This window comes from Melanostigma gelatinosum (assembly GCF_949748355.1).
Source record: "Melanostigma gelatinosum genome assembly, chromosome: 13".
Classification (NCBI taxonomy): domain Eukaryota; kingdom Metazoa; phylum Chordata; class Actinopteri; order Perciformes; family Zoarcidae; genus Melanostigma; species Melanostigma gelatinosum.
The window spans coordinates 9855152-9874855 of NC_136646.1; the positions used below are offsets into that span (position 1 = coordinate 9855152).

The following is a 19704-nucleotide window of genomic DNA, read 5'->3' on the forward strand; positions in this document are numbered from 1 at the left end:
TGCATAAGGAAAAGACATGGACGGATCTGAGGCTGTAGAGAGGACATGAATAGTGTTTGTTTCTAAAAGGTGTTTGTTAGGAGCTCCATTTTAGGAGTAGCAGCATACTTAGGGTAGAAGGTCCAACAAGCTACCGTTCCCAAGAGAGCAGTCAGAATGCAACACAGCGTAATGGGCCTGAAATACAAACCTTTCCTGCGTAGTGAATGACGCAGAAGTCAGCTTTGTCCTTGAGCTGTCGGGGCTTCTGAAACTTGGTGTGGGTGCCCTGCTCCTGCAGCACCTTGTCTATGAAGGTCTTGTCGGTTGCCTTGGGAAACCAGCACTCCTCATCCAGCAGAGCGAGGATACCAGGCGGGTTGGTCTGAGGAGAAAGGGAATCGTTTCACACACACATTCATAGGCAGACACACACTCACACACACAGATGAGGGAAACACTGACCGGCCTCTCAATGAGGTCGATGCAGGGCTGCAGGTCCAGGCCGAAGTCGATGAAGCTCCACTCGATGCCCTCCCTCTGGTACTCCTCCTGCTCCAGGATGAACATGGTGTGGTTGAAGAGCTGCTGCAGCTTCTCATTGGTGTAGTTGATGCACAGCTGCTCAAATGAGTTCAGCTGAAAGGAAGCGTAAAGCAGAAGTTGATTCGTTGGATTCTGTTTTATCTACATTTAAAGAAACAAAACTTCAATATCCAGAAGGTAGTTTGAGTTGTGTTCGTGTTACAAAACACCACAATCAGCACCTCAAAGATTTCAAAGCCAGCGATATCCAGGATGCCGATGAAAGATGCGCCCTGGCGTTTGGTCCGGTCCAGGGCCTTGTTGATGCGGTGGACCAGCCAGCGGAACAGACGCTCATATGTTGCCTTGGCCAGGGCTTCAACAGCAAAGTCAGCCTGAGGAAACAACCAGAGTGAGTAACCACAGAGGACTTACAACCCTAAATGATACATGGCCCACTGAGCCATGAGCGGAACTATGCCAATATAAACTTTGTGATGCTGTTATAGTTAGAGTGTTGTTGATTTATCGTGTGCAAAAGTGAGGTGTCCTGTAAACAGAGAGATATCAAAGCAAAGATATGAATAAACGTGGAATAGAAACAATAGAGTCAAATGGCGCCTTACCTGCTCTTTGGTCTGTGCCTTCTGTACGTAGTCTCGTCCCACTTTGATCCTCGGGGTGAGGATGGCTCTGGTGAACTCCATAACATTCATTCCAAGCAGGTGACAGAGCTTCTGCGCCACTGGGAGTGCAAGGAAGCAGGAGGCACGTCACACATTGCTCAATATCAATTTCAGATTTCATACAAAAACAGATTGGTGCTTTTTTTCACGATAAAAAATCAAATTCAACAAAATCAAATTCTGCATCTGCTGGCTGGGTTGAGACAACGTAATGAGTCAGGGTTTTAGCTTTAGAGAGCTTATAGGGAACTATGATCAGTATGTTTCATGGATCTGACCCTATAACAGCAGACAGCAGAATAAAACCAACCATTTTATATGTTCATTAGACTTTCTTCTTTCTTGCACTGAAAGGAATGTGAATATTTGTATAGTCATGAACAGTCTGTGTACAGACTGCAGGAACATCTGATGCTGATCCAAGCCAATATAAGGAGACACACAATCTAACTTCAGTGTTATCAGGTCCTCATAAAGTATGCGCTCACAGTGAATGAGTATATTGTGTGTGTGTATATATATATGGAAATGACTCTTCAGCTTCCACCACAACAGGTGGTGGAAAACACACAGTCATCTCATTTTCTGGATTTGTGAATCATGACTGACTTGAGCGAGGAAGTGTGTGTGTGTGTGTGTGTGTACGCATTTTACTGGGTGTTGGACGTTTACCTGTGTTCTCAGGCATGGAGGCCTGATCAGTGTTCCTCTCTTTCTTAAAGACAATGTTGCCAAACTGCAGCACTGCAGAGACCACCTTCAACATGCCTGGCAAGGACAAGATAACATTTCAGCGATCCCCAGAGGGGGGGGGGGGGGGGGAGATTAGGTAATGGCACAGTAAGAGAGGAAACAAACAAATGGAATTATAGATAGCGGTTCAGGGCACATCTGGAAGCTTCTACTCACAGACAATCTCGTCATGGGAGAAGCTCATGATGTGCATGGCATCCAGAGTCTCCTGGAAGTTATCCTTGTCCTGCTGGCCAGGGATGGTAACGTTACCGTTTGACAAGAAACGATAGTCGTTAAAGCCTTCGAGGAGCAGGTCCGCTGCAGAAGGAAAAAGATGATCGTCAAGTTATTTCATCAGTATGCTCTTATTCATGCTGATATATTTGGATGGTGTGTATTAAGACCGTGATGCATGTGGATTTACCCTCACAAGTAATTCAAATTGTTTGATGGATGTGTTACATTTGCATCCATGTTCAACATAGAGAATTCAGTCTAGACTCAAAATGAGTGCGGGAGAGATCAAGTGACCTTCTAAATCCACTAAGACCAAGACAAATATGCTGTCTGAACACGGTCTGCATCATGAAACAATGTACTAACAAGCTAAATTAAAAGTTAACAAGCTAAGAAGATTAGTTGGCCGGTGCTAATTCAAACCAGCTTCCTTTAAAACGCTCCTTTTCTCGCCTGAGGCAAACTGGCACCAACAGGAAAGCTGGCCGTCATTGCTCCGGTGCTTTTGTTTATCCTGATTGCTCTGCACACAGCACTCACTTCGGAGATGCTCCCCTGCCCCTGCCAGCAGGCGGTAGAAAATGTGGAAGGTCCTCTCATCTTTGGCCTGTCTGATGGCTCTCGACTTCTCCAGGAGGTCTGAGGGCAAAGGTTAAGGACTGACCAGGAAATTACAGCACAAAACAACAGCCGGTCTCAGTAACGAGGATACAAGTTTCAATATTGGCCCCAACGATGTAGCCTGTGACGTCAAAGTTGATTCTGATGAACTTGCCCTGCAGAAAACAAGATGCATGTTTATGTTAAAAGAAAACCTTGTTGAACTTGCTAAAACTTCACAGGTTCAATTGAAAAAAAGTCTATGATGTCAGCGCGTTGCATGTTAAATATCACTTTGTGGTTTCACGCAGACGACAGAGACACAGTGAGAACAAAATGGCACAGGTTAACAGGTGAGAGGGAATGTCAGCCATGTCTGTGGTTTCCTGAAGGTGAACGTGTGGATGTACGTATGTGTGTGTGTGTGTGTGTGTGTGTGTGTGTGTGTCTACTGGTCTTCATTGCTTCTCATCTGAGACAGCGTGTGATTAATTAAAATACGACATTTTTCAAATATTAGATTTTCAGGAAATGATTGTATCAGAGAACCAGGAAGTATTAAAAAAACAAAACCTTTAACCGTTTTTATCAAATACTTAAAAGTTATATCTTTTAAATAAAGAGCCCCAAAAGAAATATTTGCAGAATGGCATTGAATGACATGAAGCAGGAGGTTTTGGGTTTTAATTATTTACATTTCTTTGTACATATTTAAGGCACTGATAGACAACCTGGAGTTAACATGAATCCGTTTCCCCTCAGGTTGAATCAAACAAATGATCATTTCAACATAAACGGAGAACTCACAAAGCGGGATGAGTTGTCATTCTTCACTGTCTTGGCATTGCCAAAGGACTCAAGGATGGGGTTGGCTTGCAGGAGCTGGCGTTCCAACTCACCCTGTGGAGAAAGACGGAGAGGTAAGAAGCAAACTAGCTGTCAAACATTTCTTATGTCTGGCACCACGTAATTCATCTTTATCTCTGTTAATCACATGCTTCTGTCTGCCAAAACACACACACACACACACACAAGCTGGTCAAGCTCGATTACTTCGGAAAAGAGCAACAAGAGAAAAATGTCGCCACGTTAATATGCTAAACCAATCTTTCAGACAGTCAGCAATTCATCATGGCCCTGCTGGCTCTACTTTGGTCAACTGCAGCACGATGTGATTTTTGTCAGGAGGACTCGACAAGTTTCGTGAGCCAAGATTACCAAACTGTTTGGACGGAACTCATAAAACCACAACGGCAACACAGCGAGTGAGTTTCCACATATGCCCAACAGTTGTGGTTAGTTTGGATTGATTAGTGAGAGCCTTCGTCCGGTCTGCACATTCCTGTGGTTATGGTGATATACCCCTATATACTGTATATATATACGTACCACCGTGGCGGTAAAGATGGCTTCCTCCCAAATCTCAAAAGCTGGATAGATAGGCGGTTGGGACATTCCCTACAGCCCCAAAAACCTCAACATGCCCTCCGCATGACGCAATCTCTCCTATTTGTCTTTCTCACTGAGAGAAAGCTGAAAGTCTGGTCGCCTCTGGTCTGCTTTACCTCCTCTCCACCACTTCATCTCCCCCCGTTTCAGACCTCTCTCCTCCACCTTATGGTTCGAGTTAAAGCTACTGAAACACGGCACATTAATCTCGCATTCACCCGGATTGTCTGCGCTCAAAGCTGCAGGTTAGAGGTTGCAGCTACGACTCTGCTTCTGAAGATATTCCATTTTAAAGAGGACACAGAAACATCAGGTATTGGTTTAGGGGAGAAGGAAAAATATCTACCGGATAAATCACGCTGAGAATAGGTGAGCCAGAAAATATAAATCTTGGTAGCGAGCGTGAGAGACAAAAGATGGGGTTGGGGGAATTTTTTTTCTCATTTGTGTTACTTCTGGGAAACATTGTGGAATAAAATCTGAAGATCCAGGTGAGGCCAGAACATCCACGTGGAAACATCCCCCGTGTTCGGTTATTGTCTGGGCAGCAAAAGCCACATGTGGATTGAAGGATAGTGTTGCTTACTGGAATAATATTATCACAGCTATCGAGGCTATAGAAAACACCACTGCATTCTTAACTTGAATGCTGTTCAAACTCCACACATGCATCTAGAGTACACCACCAATGGGACACATGCATGAAGAGATGAAGCATTTGATCAACTGCCGTCATGTTTCGTCATTGATATCTTCATTTTACATACAGCGTAACATATTCACTTCACTGACATGTAAAAGATGAAGCTCGGCATTCAACATTTGAGGAGAGATGTTTCGTGTGGCTGCGGTCTGATTCCACCGTTTGTATGTATGTTGTTGTCCAATCAGTGTTGATGGTAAATGCGGTCGATTGAAGCAGGAAGTTCCTCCGTGCGTGTCACATTGACCCCGATAACTGAGTTCGCAGCTGCAAAATTCGTTGTTCTTCCGGCGTCCAGCACCGACATTTGACTTGACAGTGACGTAGATGAATGCAAGACAGAACTACAGGCTGCCATTTCAGCTTGGATGTATAAAGTGCTGCCGTTGACGATGGGGAAAATAAAAGTTGTTGCAGTCGTGGTTCACGCTGGTTCGGACTACAGAGCCTTCGTGTTCTTGATTTGTTCCCTCCGTAAATAAAGGCGCATCTTATAAACCTCTGCCACACTATGTTTTTTGCTGTCAGTCATGCATCCTGGTGCATTGAGGCCCCGCGAGGAGAACTCTGCTTTCTCGGCAGTCCCTGAGGAGTTTATCGCTTCAATGGACTACATTTACCATCGACGCTGATTGGCCGTCCATATGAAAGGTGGCGAATTGTCCCTTTAATGCTCAAAAAGCACTGAATGCAAACGGTGTAATGAATTGGTGTGGCCTATTCTTTTGAATTTGACTGACATGAGTTCCTCAAAAAACATCTGGATTTCCAGCTGTCCGAATAAACCCAAACCAACTGATAAAACAAAGCGTTTTAGGATGAGCCTGCTGCTTTAATAGAAGATTCAGGGAGCTTCAAATGAATCATGTGAGAAGACTGAGCCAGCACAAACAAATACCTCATGAAGACGGAAGCTTAGATTAGTCTGTCACCATCATTATGGAAGTGGCCGAGACTGAGAGAGAAGGGCATGCACATACACTCAAAACACCCAAAAAAAACAGACCACACACTCTTTTTAAAGAAGCGGGAGATACACTTGCCTGGAGCTTGAATGCTTTGGGAGATTCGGGCTGCTTGTTAAGGATAAACAAATACATGTGTTAAAACCTGAAGCGCTCATGTGAGACACAAGCCACAGGAAACGGTACACACTTGGCCCCGCGCTGGGAAACCTCTCGCAGAATGGCATTGGATGAAGCCGGAGGAGTGACCAGTCAGGCTACATTCAAATCTATTCGGTTAACTGCAGATTAATACACAACTTGTTGTCAGATATCAACACGAAGCTATGCACTTTGATTCTGACCAGAACACAGTAACATTACAATTCATTGATTAAATGGTTTGACATGTTGGGAAACAAACGTATGTACGGTAAATATAAAGCTACAGCCGGTTAGCTTAGTTAGCTTAGCACAATAACTAGAAACTGAGGGGGTGTCAGCTGGACTATTTCTTGGCTCTGACCAGCAGAAACTCCAGGAAGTTACTGGACCCGAGTAACAGTGTTTTGTACCGATTAAACAAATTAAATCTAAAATGTTTATTGCTGAGCTTTGGAGATGCTGCTGGGTGGATTTTGTTACCGTTTCTAGCTCGCAGTCTCTCTGCTACGCTAACCTGATCGGCTGCTGGCTGCAGCATTATATTCAACAGGCACATATGAGAGTGGTATTGATCTGATTGCTATTGTCTGGCGTTAACTCTCTGCTAAAAAGTGAATACAAACTATTCCTTTAAATTACAATAATAATGTGCAGAGGCACTTCACAAATACCAACAAGGTCTTTTCATTCTTAATCTAAGAGATGAGGAGATGGACTGTCAGCAAGGATAATTCAAATATGATATATTGGAGAGGAGAGGAGAGGAGAGGAAGGGAGAAGAGAGGAGAGGAAGGGAGAAGAGAGGAGAGGAAGGGAGAAGAGAGGAAGGGAGAAGAGAGGAGAGGAAGGGAGAAGAGAGGAGAGGAAGGGAGAGGAGAGGAGAGGAAGGGAGAAGAGAGGAGAGGAGAGGAAGGGAGAAGAGAGGAGAGGAAGGGAGAAGAGAGGAGAGGAAAGGAGAAGAGAGGAGAGGAGGCCCATGCTTGGCCAAGGATAGAGCAGGAGAAGTGTAGGCAGTGGGGCTCTCACAGGAATGTTGTGGTCTTTGCGTCCTTTGTGTGAGGAGGCAACGTGGGCCAGGTACTGGATGACTTTCTTGGTGTTCTCGGTTTTGCCTGCTCCTGATTCACCTCTGAAAACAAAAAAAAGGAGAGACGGCATGAATATACACATGGACGGACAGAGGGAGCAAAAGTGTGAGGGAATAAAGAGTGAGTGAGCAAAAAGAGACACTTTGTTTTCACTTTAGTTCCACTTCTAACAAATAATGACGTCACTGTTAGTTAGCAATCATGAATGCCGGGCGATTCGTTGTGAGGCATAGCAGCCAATGAACAGACAAACCACCGTAAAACCCTGACCAAAATAACTCGTCATTATGGTGGATAAACCTTGAAGGAAAGAGAAATGGAAGAGAGGCATTGAGAGCGGACGGCCACCAGGCTGTGTTGTTTTCTAAACGCATCCATTCGTCTGTCCGCCGGTTTTACTGGAGAACCTTGTGGTTTGGTGGGCTAGCCTCCAAAGTTTCCGGGCTCTGCTTTTGGCCGTTTCTAATGATAGCTGTTGTTCAGGCAGAGCCATCCACAGCTCCCGCAGTCGGGTCCCAGAGCCCAAAAAAAAACAAAAAAAAAAACAGGGCCAACCTCGAAACCAGGCCAGCAACACTGCATCTATCTTCATACCGGTGGCTTTAGTCGAGCTGACTATTAGCTCTCGGACCACTGCAGTTTTAGCTGCCGCGATAGAATTCGATGGGCGAGTCGTCAACGCACATGATGCAGACGTAGCATATATAGGTCAAGTGAGCTACACATCCCAGTTTGGCTTGACGTCTTCATAGTTTCATAGTGTCGGAATATTTCTCATAGAAATAACCATTCGCTGACGTTCACTTTGCTTATGGAAAAGATGAGAACATGGAAGGTTACGGGGTCACTTGTGGCCCCTCACTTTATGAATACTCCTGCCTCACATGTTCTCTTGATGACCCGCTCACAACTCTCATACGTCAGAGATTCTACACGTTTCGGTCTCATAGGACGCGCCCCGTTTGGTTAATTCTGGATAAAGAATATAGACATAGTGGTGTGTTGATGATGCAGCGACTTTATTCACCCTCAAATCTTGTGCATGACAGAGGATACTCAGCACAGGTTCATCCTATGTTTGGTAATTCATACGCGATGTCATAACTGCAGGACCAGTAAGTGAGTAAGTAGGAGCCGACCATTCAAATAAGTCTGCAGATGTTATTCTGAGCACATTACTGCGAAACCACGTAACTACACGAGACCTTCTGTAATTCTCAGCCATGCTAAATATGCTTGTGGTATTATAACTGAATTAAAAGTTCTTTTTCATTCTAAGACGGAGCAGAGTCAGACCTGTGCAAAGCTTTTCCTTGGAGGAAGAGTAGCATCTGACACAGTATTGAGACCGTGTGATGCTACGTCTCGTCAATCAAACAGAGGTAAAGGCAAAAGAACAACAGGCAAAGATGGGATTACATCAAAGTGTATTGATATCAAGAGGGAAATTAAGCATTAAAGCAGCACAAGACTGAGTGGGTCCATTTCATCAAGCACTGGGTCTTCTGTTGCCGTTTCAATACATTTCACACGCTTCCAACTGATGTCTTCTGCACTGAACTCAATGCAGATGTCTTTACAGACATGAAGCTCTAAACTGGTTGACCACACTACTTATTAAACAGTGGGGCAACACTGCTAAGACGGCTCCACGGTCACCAACAGGGGGGTGTGTTTGTTTTTTTAGAATCTAGGACAGATTATGCAACAGCGCTCGCCTGTTCATTGGCAGCGCCAACTCAAGCCACAGTGTGGCACTTAATTACTCTCTGCCAAAGACGACGAAGGCACGGCACCAAACCGCACTCATAACTCCCTCTGCATTGGGTAGAGCTGCCGCACAACCCGGCATCCGCAAAGAGCTATTTGAAACCAGTCTTTAAATAAAACAGCAGGACGATGGGAGCCGGCCAACTGACTCAGGGTGAGAGAAACAAGAAGGGAAGAAAGGAAGACAAAACAACCAGGAAACCATGTAATCCAGAGGTGGTGATCCTGGGACGGGCAATCAGGCACTGTAAGTGTCTTTATAGAACATAACCCTGTCGAGGCACAGCTGTATAATCTTCATCTTGGGACAGTTTCATTTTCCAGCCCATTGAGCTGCTTTATCACCAGAACCACTTAAAGGAACGGATCGTCTGTCCTAACAGAGAAGCGACCTCAGGAGAGGAGAGCCGGACCAGTAATAGAACCAGTAATAGACCAGTAATAGAACCAGTAATAGACCAGTAATAGAAAGGTGAGAGCTGCAGTACTTACGTGCAAAGGATGGATTGGTCCTCACGATCTGTTCAGAGAAAAGAGAGAAACACAGTCAGCATCTTTCCGTCCTCTCTCCGGGTTTACCCTTCGTGACAACTAGCATCATTACAAAGACTGTCTTTGGTCAAAACGTTGGACTACAACACACTCAAATGCAATGCATCATATCCAGTTCATTTTCCTTGGTACAGCAGGAGCTACAGCATGCTGGGTAACACTAAATAAACACAACTGATCGCGTTTTTTCCCCGAAAAATAATTGGAAACACTTAAATATTCCTCCAAAGACACCGGAGTCACATTAATCCAGTGTGTCCATTAAACAGCCAGCAGCTCATTCCTCAGCCTCCTTCAGCCAGACTGCCACGCTGCGTTACGGCCATAAAGTGACACCCGGACCAGTAACCGAAGCGCTGACACCTTTCAACACAAGAGGAATTCAGACTGAAGTCCAGATGACAGGATTAGTTATGCCCACTGAAGTGTGCGGCCTCTCAACTTTGAAGGTCCTGCTGCGCACTACAAAGAACTACAAAGAACTACAAAGACCAGAACCCTGAGGGAACTGGCCTGTTTATCAGCGAACAGAAACTGTTACAATCAGAGCATGTCCTAATTTAACAGACCTACTGGTAAAATGTTGTAGATGTTTGTGACACACGTCGTTCACATTTAGAGAGGATGAGTTAGGTCTGTGAATATGGCAACTTTTACTTCCCCAAATGATCAGACAAAATGTCTTAAGGTCCTAGAGGAGTGGGGTTGCTTGTCTAGTGTAACCCCATATCTCATGTATCCATTACTTCCAGGTAACTGTTTTAATTTAACTGAACTGGTTGAATTTAGTTCAATTAGTTGAGCTCAAGTGCAGAAGTACCCCCCCACCCCAGGTCGTAAAAATCAAAGGGCAACAAGCACAGTTTACCTCATGAGATAATGTATTGAATGAACCACAAACAAACCCTAAAATGTCCGTTTAACAAATAAATTATGTAAATTGTCAACATAACATTTAAATTTCCTGAAAAAGACAAATGTGGGAACACCTCCACATTCCTAAACCCAATGAAACTGATGTTACACTGTGTCTGTGTTTAATGTTTTCATTTATTTGTTCAAAACTTCCCCTATGAAGCTCTCTTTGAGCTCTTCCTCCATCATTTCTGAATAAAGCCAGTTATGAATTGGAAGTTTTTGATTCAGAACAAGTATCTCTAATAAAACAAAAAATGGGAGTTTGCTTGAAAGCCCATGATTATCTAGAACCCTCAAATGGATAATATAAGTGCTCTCTTCAATAGCCACTGTGGGGATGAAGCGTTCAGCTGTGGGCTTTGACACAGAATAACACATTTGTCTCCTGTAGCCCATTAACTCGCACATCGTTGATGTGGGTCAGTTTTCAGACGGTCTTTAAGGTGTTATCTTTCAACAAAGAAATGACCTTTTGTTTCGTGCACTTGTGAACCTCCCTTGGGTGACAAAAGCTGCCGACAAATGAGTTTGGCTGTACGCGCGTGTGTGTGTGTGTGTGTGTGTGTGTGTGTGTGTGTGTGTGTGTGTGTGTGTGTGTGTGTGTGTGTGTGTGTGTGTGAGAGAGTGCATCTGGAGTCTGAGAGTCAATTTTTCTCATAAAAAGATGATGACGGCAGACAGGCTCACAGGCAGATATGCAGAGACAAAACAAATGTATGCTCACTAATGCTGGACGAGAGTTACTGTAATAATGGGAATGATGAATGAGCTGCTCACTTTTGCAGCTCATCTCCCCTGATGCCGAGGCAGCCTTTGGATCACAGGTCAGAGTTTGAGTCGTTATCCCGTCACATCTCTCACAGCCACATAAACGTCAGACCGTACACCTCCAGCCTCACCGGACTGAAGCCCGCAGCGCTGCATGACGTCGTGAGTATGAAACCCAAATACACACAGACCAAACAGCCTCTGAGCAACATCAATTCAGCTTCACGTGGTTAAAGGGAGAACCGGTTTGCATATGTGACCTCATGCTTCTAAAATTAGCTCTTGACTGCAATCTGCAACAAATAGAGAACAAAACAAATCTGTGACAAATTGGGATTTTGTGATTCAAAGCGGCACTCTGGACCTTTTTCGAGGCAGCCCAAATACACATAGTTACCTCATGTGTTGTGCTGGTGCCTTAATAAACACCATGTGACCGATGGAGTCGTTCCTATTAAAAAAAAATAATCCTCTGGTGCACATGCTCCGTCTCTCTGGCAACAGCAGCAGTCATTTGTTTGGAGTCGTGTCGGCATGAGCAGTAATTGATGCCACGGCTCTACGGGCAAAAACTACAACAAAGGAAATGTGTCGCTGTAGTACAGCCTCTTACACATGTTAAGATATCTGTGTGGGCTTAACTAACTGTGAATTATGAAGAAATCTGTGGTCAGTGTGGGAGATAAGATGACCTAAATAAAGAAACAGATGAAAAGGATTAAAGTGAGGTTGGGACGTGTTTGACTGTGAGAGCAAGTGTACTCAGTCCTAGCTGATTGGAAGGGAATGGCAAACAGGGTCAACACACACACACACACACACACACACACACACACACACACACACACACACACACACACACACACCATTCTTCACCTGTCAGACATCAGTTTGCCCTCTTCATACTGTTCATTTGACCTTCTGTTCCTCCATGGACATGCATCACCTCCACATCTAAACCCCTCCAGCTCTTTCCCTGATAGACAATCACGCCTTTAATCTCCCATCACCTTGGTGATTGTATTCTTCTGTGAGGTCACACAACGTAAAGTAGATACGAGCCCCTTTCAGCTAGTTCAAGGTGGGACTGTAGCGCCGTTATTCTGTGTGAAAGGGGGGCTCCTGATGTTCACTTTCCAGAACCAAAAGGGATCTTTTGAGTCCTCTCAGTGACAGGCTGGTAATCATAAAGACACGTTCTTTGTTTAAACATTTACTTTGAATTATACTTTGTGTCATCTTGCTGTGTTGTTGATCTTTTTTGTTGAAATTTACTTTTCACGGTCTAACGTGTGCTGTTTGAGAGGGCGAGTGCGTGGATCCATCCAGCTCCCACCCGTGGGTCTCTTGGCAGCCGCTGCTTCCTCGATCACCACAGCAACTAACTGCTGGGTCATATTTACCCAGGAGGCCATGCTGGCATCGGCGTAGGTGGACGCAATCAAACTGAATGGGCTCTTCCCTTCCAGTAGCACATTACTGCCTCACTAAATCTTTACCCCCTTCCCCTTCATTTGTAGTTGTTGGGCAAAATCATGCAAAAAGAACAGCACAGTCAGCGTAACAGTCATTCTTTTCACAGTTTTAACGAGTCAGAGTGTGGAACGACATATCTCATTTAGGCTCCACGCTGAGGATGTTGGAGGATTCCTAAACTAAACCACCAAAAACATTCTCCCCCCCCCCGTCCTCAAACCCCAGTGTTCAAAAACATTCCTCGCACAAGTATCATAATTACGTCCATTTATTGTCAATGGTCCTCAGCAATATGGCTCCAGTTCAATGCAGTTGGGCCCAAAGTCTAACCCACTAATTGCCCTCCTAATTGTTGCAAATTGCTGGTTCAATGTTGAGTCCGTGCATCAGCCAGCTGTCAAACAATCCATAATTACATTCACACGTATGCTCATTAATCTCATGCCTGTGATAACATGGGCAAAGATAGCTGAAAGGAAAAGCTGACAACCGCCTCCTATAAATGTATTATTTATTCAAGTGTAGAGGAACTCGCTGACCACTCCATGTCCATGCAGACGCTTCTCAAAATAATTTAAAGAATTTCGCAGATTAAAGAAAAACAAAAACTCAACTTTTTGATCAAGAACAAGCAGCTCTAAATAAAACAAAAAATGTGAGTTTGCTTGAAAGCCTGATTTTCATTCTTTGTGGATCTTTGGATGCAACACATTTTTTCCACATTGGGGCTCAAGCTCTCACAATATGCTCCATAAAAGAAGTCGTTAAAAAGCAACTGCACACAATGAAAATTCTAGCGTCATGGCAACCGCTTCACACACATAAGAAGTCCCGAGTGACGGCCGGTGAGCCGCTCTCTCGTGAACTGCTGCCGTACGTGGTGAGGATCACCCGAAATTACACACAGACACTCGTGCACACGCGGCCCCTCCACACAGTAGAGTACGCTGATTGTGTTAGTGCAGAGATAATAGAAAAATGGAGGCCTGCTTCCTCGTGAAAGCCGAGAGCTGAGGACGCAATCCAGAGCTACTCCAAAGCAGAGGAACAAAGCTCCAAGTGTGTGTGTGTGTGTGTGTGTTTGACAGAGCTCCTTCACATTCCCAGACAGTGGAACTAGCAACTGGGAAGTGTTCTGGTCTGTGGATACCTGCAGTGTTTCACTGTCACATCGAAGCTTACGGACAATTGTGATGAGATGCAAATTAAACACGGTTAAGTGGCGGGCTGAAGAAGAGTAATATGATACAGCCTCCAACAGCAGTTTGGATAAGATAAACAGACTTAAAAAGCAATAAGTCCTCCAACAGTAATACTTCATCTGTCGCGTGGAGAGAAGTAAAGGAGAACGTAGGCTAAAGGTGGACATTAAAGTATCAGGATAAATGTCTTTTTGTATTTACAGTACTTAGTGCAAAGCAATAAAACATGATGGATGCTTGAGTGTACACAGAGCTACCAAAAACTAGCTGTTTAGTTCATTGTTAACGGGGTTCTCCAATTTAGTTTTGCGCTACTTTAAGTTGGATGTCTCACAACGGACAGAATAAAAAACAATCGGGTCAAAACCTAAGCAGCCAAGATTGAGATATTCTCACTCTAAGTTCCTAGTATGGGTTAAGCGCCAAGAATGCTGGATCCTACATTTCCCACAATGCAGCTCAATAGCACCCAACGCCTCCTCAATTCCCATGCATTTTGTTTAGCAGCTCAGCCAATGACTGATGTCAAAAACGAATCAGAACTCTGATTCCTTCTGTCATTTCCCTCCACTCACTCTGCTTTGTCCCGTCTGTCGTTTATGAAGCAGCATTATAAAAGCCAGAGATTTGAATCTTTGGTTCAATTTGAGACATTTCCATTCACAAAGACTCGCCTATGCCTCAGGTCACGCTGCCCAAAACGAAAGTTTAATCTCGTCTTTGCATGGAATCTCGTGTCTACAATTCACTTTGCATTTTTGTACAAACAGCTTAAAAGCCATAGAAGACATTGTAAAGCTGTTTGGCGGCGTGCCCCTTTAAATTGAACTGCAAATACATCATTCACTTTTCTCAAGGGTACTTTGACGTCACAAGGCTTTTATTCTTATTAGAATAAATAAGTTTCACACTGACAGAATCTAATAGATGGGATATAAAGATGAGAATACAAGACCTGTGAAATCTCTCATCACAACAGTGCGGGTCCTCTGCTCATTAAACAAGCACAGAACGAGGTCAGGAGCGATCTGTACCAAACTGTCGAATATGTCCGCAGTGAAAAGTTTAACAATCAGTCTATTTACAATATAAGCGGAGGAAAACAACAGCAATACAAACCGATACTTTGGCTCAAAGATAAAACTCTTTTCATTCGTACAAAGTACTTTTCCGTACATATGACTAAACAGCTCAACTGCGTTAGTCACTGTGATGCTGTTCAACCAGCTGCCAGTGAGGCATTCATGAGCCTACGAACAGAAGGGCAGACAGCCCCATGAGCCGACTGGCCGTGTGTGTGTGCTGGAATTCAGATACCCCTGGTTTCCCTCCCCTCCTATCGGCACTGGGGCCTCTTGGGTGTGGAACAGGCGTTGTTTTCAGCAGGCAACAGAAGTGACATTAAGGGAAAACGGGGGGCAAGTGTGGTGGTTCATCATGAACCGTAAATAATACACTCTCCCTTTGTGCCAGTCGGTGACAAAATTTTTTTTTAAATCAAGCAACAATGCCGACTATGCAGCATTTTCAGGCATTAACAAATGGGCGGGGGCCGTCCTAAATCCCACTGCCAGTCACAGGAAGTTCCCCGGTGCATCTGGCACTTGTGAATACTTCCCAGGACCGGGAAGAGTGTAGGGACGGTTTAGGGATGTGGCCAACCACACAGGACGAGAGGGCTGCGCTGGGAAGGGACCAGATAGGAGCAATGAAAAAGGGAAAATGGAGATAGCAGAGGGACAGCTCATAGGGGCAAAATGGTGAAAACAGAGGACAGTTATGAGAGCGGAGCAGCTATAAATAACATCACGTCACCCGCTGACATACTTGCAGAAGAAATCCTAAGTGTGTTACAGTACTTCTGATTTCGGGATAGTGATGTCAGTCGGCAGCTGAGATCACAGGCTGAAATAGACCCACAGCGTGGGTTTGTGAATGTCCCCACCCTGTCGGAAATGACAGCAGTGTGTGAGGGACCACCTGAGGGAGTTCGAGGGTAGAGAGAAGATCCAACACACACACACACACACACACACAGGAAGCTATTCTCATCATTTACACCTCGTCTTGAACTTCCCCCTTTTGAAGCGTTCTAACCTCTCCCGTTTGTCTCTCTCTCTCTCTCTCTGCACTACTTTCTCTCGCCCCTTTCAGACCACAGGATTCTGGGGGAAATCTTACACGAATCATATCAAAGTGAAAGGGAAGAAACCTGATAAACCACAACCTCAGCTTTGCCCCCCACCCACTTGAACACACTAACTTCAGTTTGTTTGAAGCCATGAAAAAATGGCCTCAACCCAAATAAATGAATGACTAATAAATATACCGACAGACATCAGTAGGGGGGTTATGTTACTTTGTCTTGGCTGTTAGCAGTAACTTCAGGGAACCAAGAAACAGTCTGCTATTTAACCCCACGTAACAGGCAAATTTATTCTTTGTACTTTAGTTTTTTGTACAAAATATACAAGATATACAAGATATACAAGATATACAAGATATACAAGATATAACGCCTTAATTAGGGAGCTTCAGAGGTGCTGATAATCTTTTTTGCTAAGCTAACCAACCGCTGGCCGTAGATTCATACATGAGCTACATACGTGTCACGCGTAACACAAGAATGCCATTGATCTTTTCCCTGAAAGCGAATAAGCAGATTTTCATGTTGAACTCCTGTTTATTGTTCACAGGCACAAAAAGACGAGACAAGAGTCGAGAGACAACACAGACGACCATCGGCCTTTCATTACAAGCTATTAGGTCAAATATGCAACACATGACCTCCTCTGCATCACCCAATAACTCATTTATTTTAAAATGCAAGTTGGTGGTGACTAACTTTGGTCATACCACTGGAGTTTAACAGGTCAAACGTTGGTGTTGCACACATGTTGAAGTGAGCGTCTCTAGCGTGTCGGCCCCCATGTCCTGTGGGCTTGTGCTGTCTGAGCTGTACTCTACAGAGAGCATTCAGACAGGACTTTGGATTCTTTCACTTTTTAAGTCCCACAAAGCACATTTTTCACATGCTTCTGAGGCAGGCGTGAAATGAGAGAAGTCTGGGAGGGAAAAAGAGGGGTACCAAGATAGACAGAGCGAGAGAGAGAGAGAGAGAGAGAGAGAGAGAGAGAGAGAGAGAGAGAGAGAGAGAGAGAGAGAGGTGTCGAGGACCAAGTGTTCCTCATGGAGAGGTGCTGGGCTGCAGTGGTAAACATTCTCATCAGAGGATTCATCAGAGGATTCTTTGAAATCGAATACGTCTATTTCCACGCAGATATGTGCCAGGTATACAGCAGCACAGCAGAGACAACATGGAGGAATGGAAATCCACGGCTCAACTTCCCAGTCGGGAGTAAAGCGAGCGGGGCGAGGACGTCTGGTGAGGGTGGAAGGGAGGCACTTCGATGCAGTTCGACTGGCTGAATTATTTGTAGCTTCTGCTTGGCTGTAGACGAGGAGAAGAGGCGTACACATGAGTGGCAGTGGACTACGGACTGCGTACAAACACACCGAGTGCTACATGGCAACAGTGAGACGTAATCTACCCGTTTGGTTCACTGAGCACAGCGGTCAAGCCAGACAATGGAGCAGCAGCTTCCAAATATCAGAACACAAAAACACACGCAGACACACTCGCGTTGTCATTTCCAACAATAGCGGAGAGGTGTGGGGTCTATTCTCTGCCTCTGATAGACTCTGTCACTATTCAGACCATTGTTTATTAGCCTGGCTGAACAAACTTTCGTCACATTCCACTCAGAAGCTCATTCGTCCAAAGAAAGACAATTCTGTTGTTTTGAACCGTCCGACCGATCACCAGACAGAAAAACATTCCTAACAGAGGGAGCGTGAGTGACAATGCTACGACCGATTCCTCCTAGTTGATCATAGTTTTTGAAAAAAATAAATAAGTAAATAAATATCTATATCCAGCTGCGGATATATATTTTGTCAAAAGACCAAATTCGTCGTCTCTCTTCCTACATGTGAGCCAAGGCAATATTTCACGACTGCACAAGGTGTGACAAGCTATGATCCAGAGTGCCACAAAACTGTACAGCTTTCAAAAGGTACAAGATCCGAGCATTACGGTTGCCTCTCAACGGCTCTCAACATGTCGTCGGCGGATCATAGCTAACGGTGCTAAAGGTGCTAATGGTGCAAACTGGGGAGTGGAAGCCGCGGGACGTCTGTCTGGATACGACTCACCGACGATTCCCAGACCGCCTGCTGCTGCCACACCTCATCATGTCCATCCATTGTCCATGCCTCTGACTGTCAACAAGGATTACCTGTTAAGGGTCACTGCTGCTGCTGAACGGTCAATGAAAGGTTCTAAACACTTATCAGGCTCGAGTTATCCCCGAAATATGTACAAGACAGTGGATATCTGCACTGCAGTTTGCACTGTGCACAGCTTTGTTTATGCTAATAGAGCGTAAGTGCTGCACAACAGCACGCTTACCAAGAGTGTAAAATTAGCCTCGTGTTGTTGGGTGTTGCCTTTCGGTCAATGAAAGGGGAGATAAAGCAGTTGCGGGAGATACGGCACAAAGTATTTGGCAATGTAATTGATTGCAGATGGCAAAGCCGCCGGGTGGCTTGTTTGGTCCACAGTGGTTCTTTGTGATGGCTGGGTCCGCCACAATCCAAAAGGACAGAGCTGTTTTCGGGTGTATGCCTGTGTGTTTATGCTGGCACCTGTAATATCACAGTGCTGAGCTCTGCAACCCTGCAGGAATCCAGACACACGAGGGGGGGGGGGGGGGGGGGGGGGAGCAGGGTTTCAGCCACAGAGGGGGAAACGGTGTCAGTGTGAGACTGTGTATGAATCAGTGAAAGAATACAAAATAATACACTGGAAAGAAAAATTGGAAAAGGGATAAAAGGTTACGAGAGTGTTTACGACTAACGCGAGTGAAACTAGGTCACTGCAGCAGCAACAAGTAGAGGTGAAACAATGCAGTCTTGGATAAGGGCCAGACTTGTGTGAATGTGTTCAGTTTACAGATTCATAAATACTCATGTGTCATCAGCAGCTCATTAAACGGAGTGACGGTGTAGATCAAGCCAGCAGTCAGTCAGTCAGTACGAGGCACAGCTGTGCTGCTGCTGGCTGCTTCCCCCTCTGCTGTGCAGCGGGTCGGAACGTTTTGGGTGTCAGTGAGAGGGGCCGGGACAGCATCGGTCAGGTAACCCTATCTGTGGTGAGGAGGCTCCTGGCATCGATGCCGTGGGTCTCTCATGACAACACTATCTAAGAACGAGGGCAATGCACGACGCGACAGAGGCTCTTACTTTAAATCAAGGGTCTCTGACGCAGACACGCGCCTACCGCTGCGGGTCAGGACCGTCAGGACCGTCAGGACCGTCAGGACCTGGCGTCGTGGCAGAACGAGAGTGTTGACTGTTGACTACACACGTATAAACACACACAAAGTCACTTCGGTCAGCTTATGCATAGGTGGACTGTGGCTAACCTGTGGACCTGGCTAACCTGGATAACCTGGATACTCAGAAGTTTCCCCTTCGTGTGTGGAAATAAATACAACACTCTGAAATAACTGATGCGAAAGAGGTGAAATAGCCTCTGAAATCCATCAACTTGTAATACCTAAAGAATGTGTCTACGGAGGATAAAAATGATTTAAGAAAGCCAAGATTCAGGTTTCCTTCCATAAAACAGTCACATACATATGCATGACTCCTGACAAACAACAGCTGTCCCTATCATCGGCCTGTCCAGGTTGGGTTGGAAAAGTGTCCGTGTGTACATGTGGGGAGGAACGTAACCAGTGGCGGCTGGTCAATAGAGGGCCATGGGGCCTGGCCCCACCATGAGCCACACGAAAAAAATTTAAATTATAATAATCATAAATTATACAAATTACAGTTACGGGA

The 19704-nt window shown here is 45.0% G+C and overlaps 1 protein-coding gene across 2 annotated transcripts in view; it reads right to left on the reverse strand.

Annotated features, from left to right (window-relative positions):
• The window catches only part of LOC306786825 (myosin-10), a 44853-nt gene that overhangs the window by 13498 nt on the left and 11651 nt on the right, over positions 1–19704 (reverse strand). Inside the window, exons 4-15 of one of the 2 annotated variants that reach the window (XM_079281708.1) lie at positions 9374–9401; positions 7050–7152; positions 5958–5987; positions 3570–3662; positions 2875–2938; positions 2703–2801; positions 2100–2243; positions 1863–1958; positions 1131–1249; positions 747–899; positions 445–618; positions 191–364 (exon numbers count right to left, since the gene is read on the reverse strand). In XM_079281708.1, the coding sequence (XP_079137834.1) occupies positions 191–364; positions 445–618; positions 747–899; positions 1131–1249; positions 1863–1958; positions 2100–2243; positions 2703–2801; positions 2875–2938; positions 3570–3662; positions 5958–5987; positions 7050–7152; positions 9374–9401 (1277 nt within the window). Of the gene's footprint in view, positions 1–190; positions 365–444; positions 619–746; positions 900–1130; positions 1250–1862; positions 1959–2099; positions 2244–2702; positions 2802–2874; positions 2939–3569; positions 3663–5957; positions 5991–7049; positions 7153–9373; positions 9402–19704 lie in introns of both variants that reach the window. The other variant, XM_079281707.1, reaches the window with a different exon arrangement.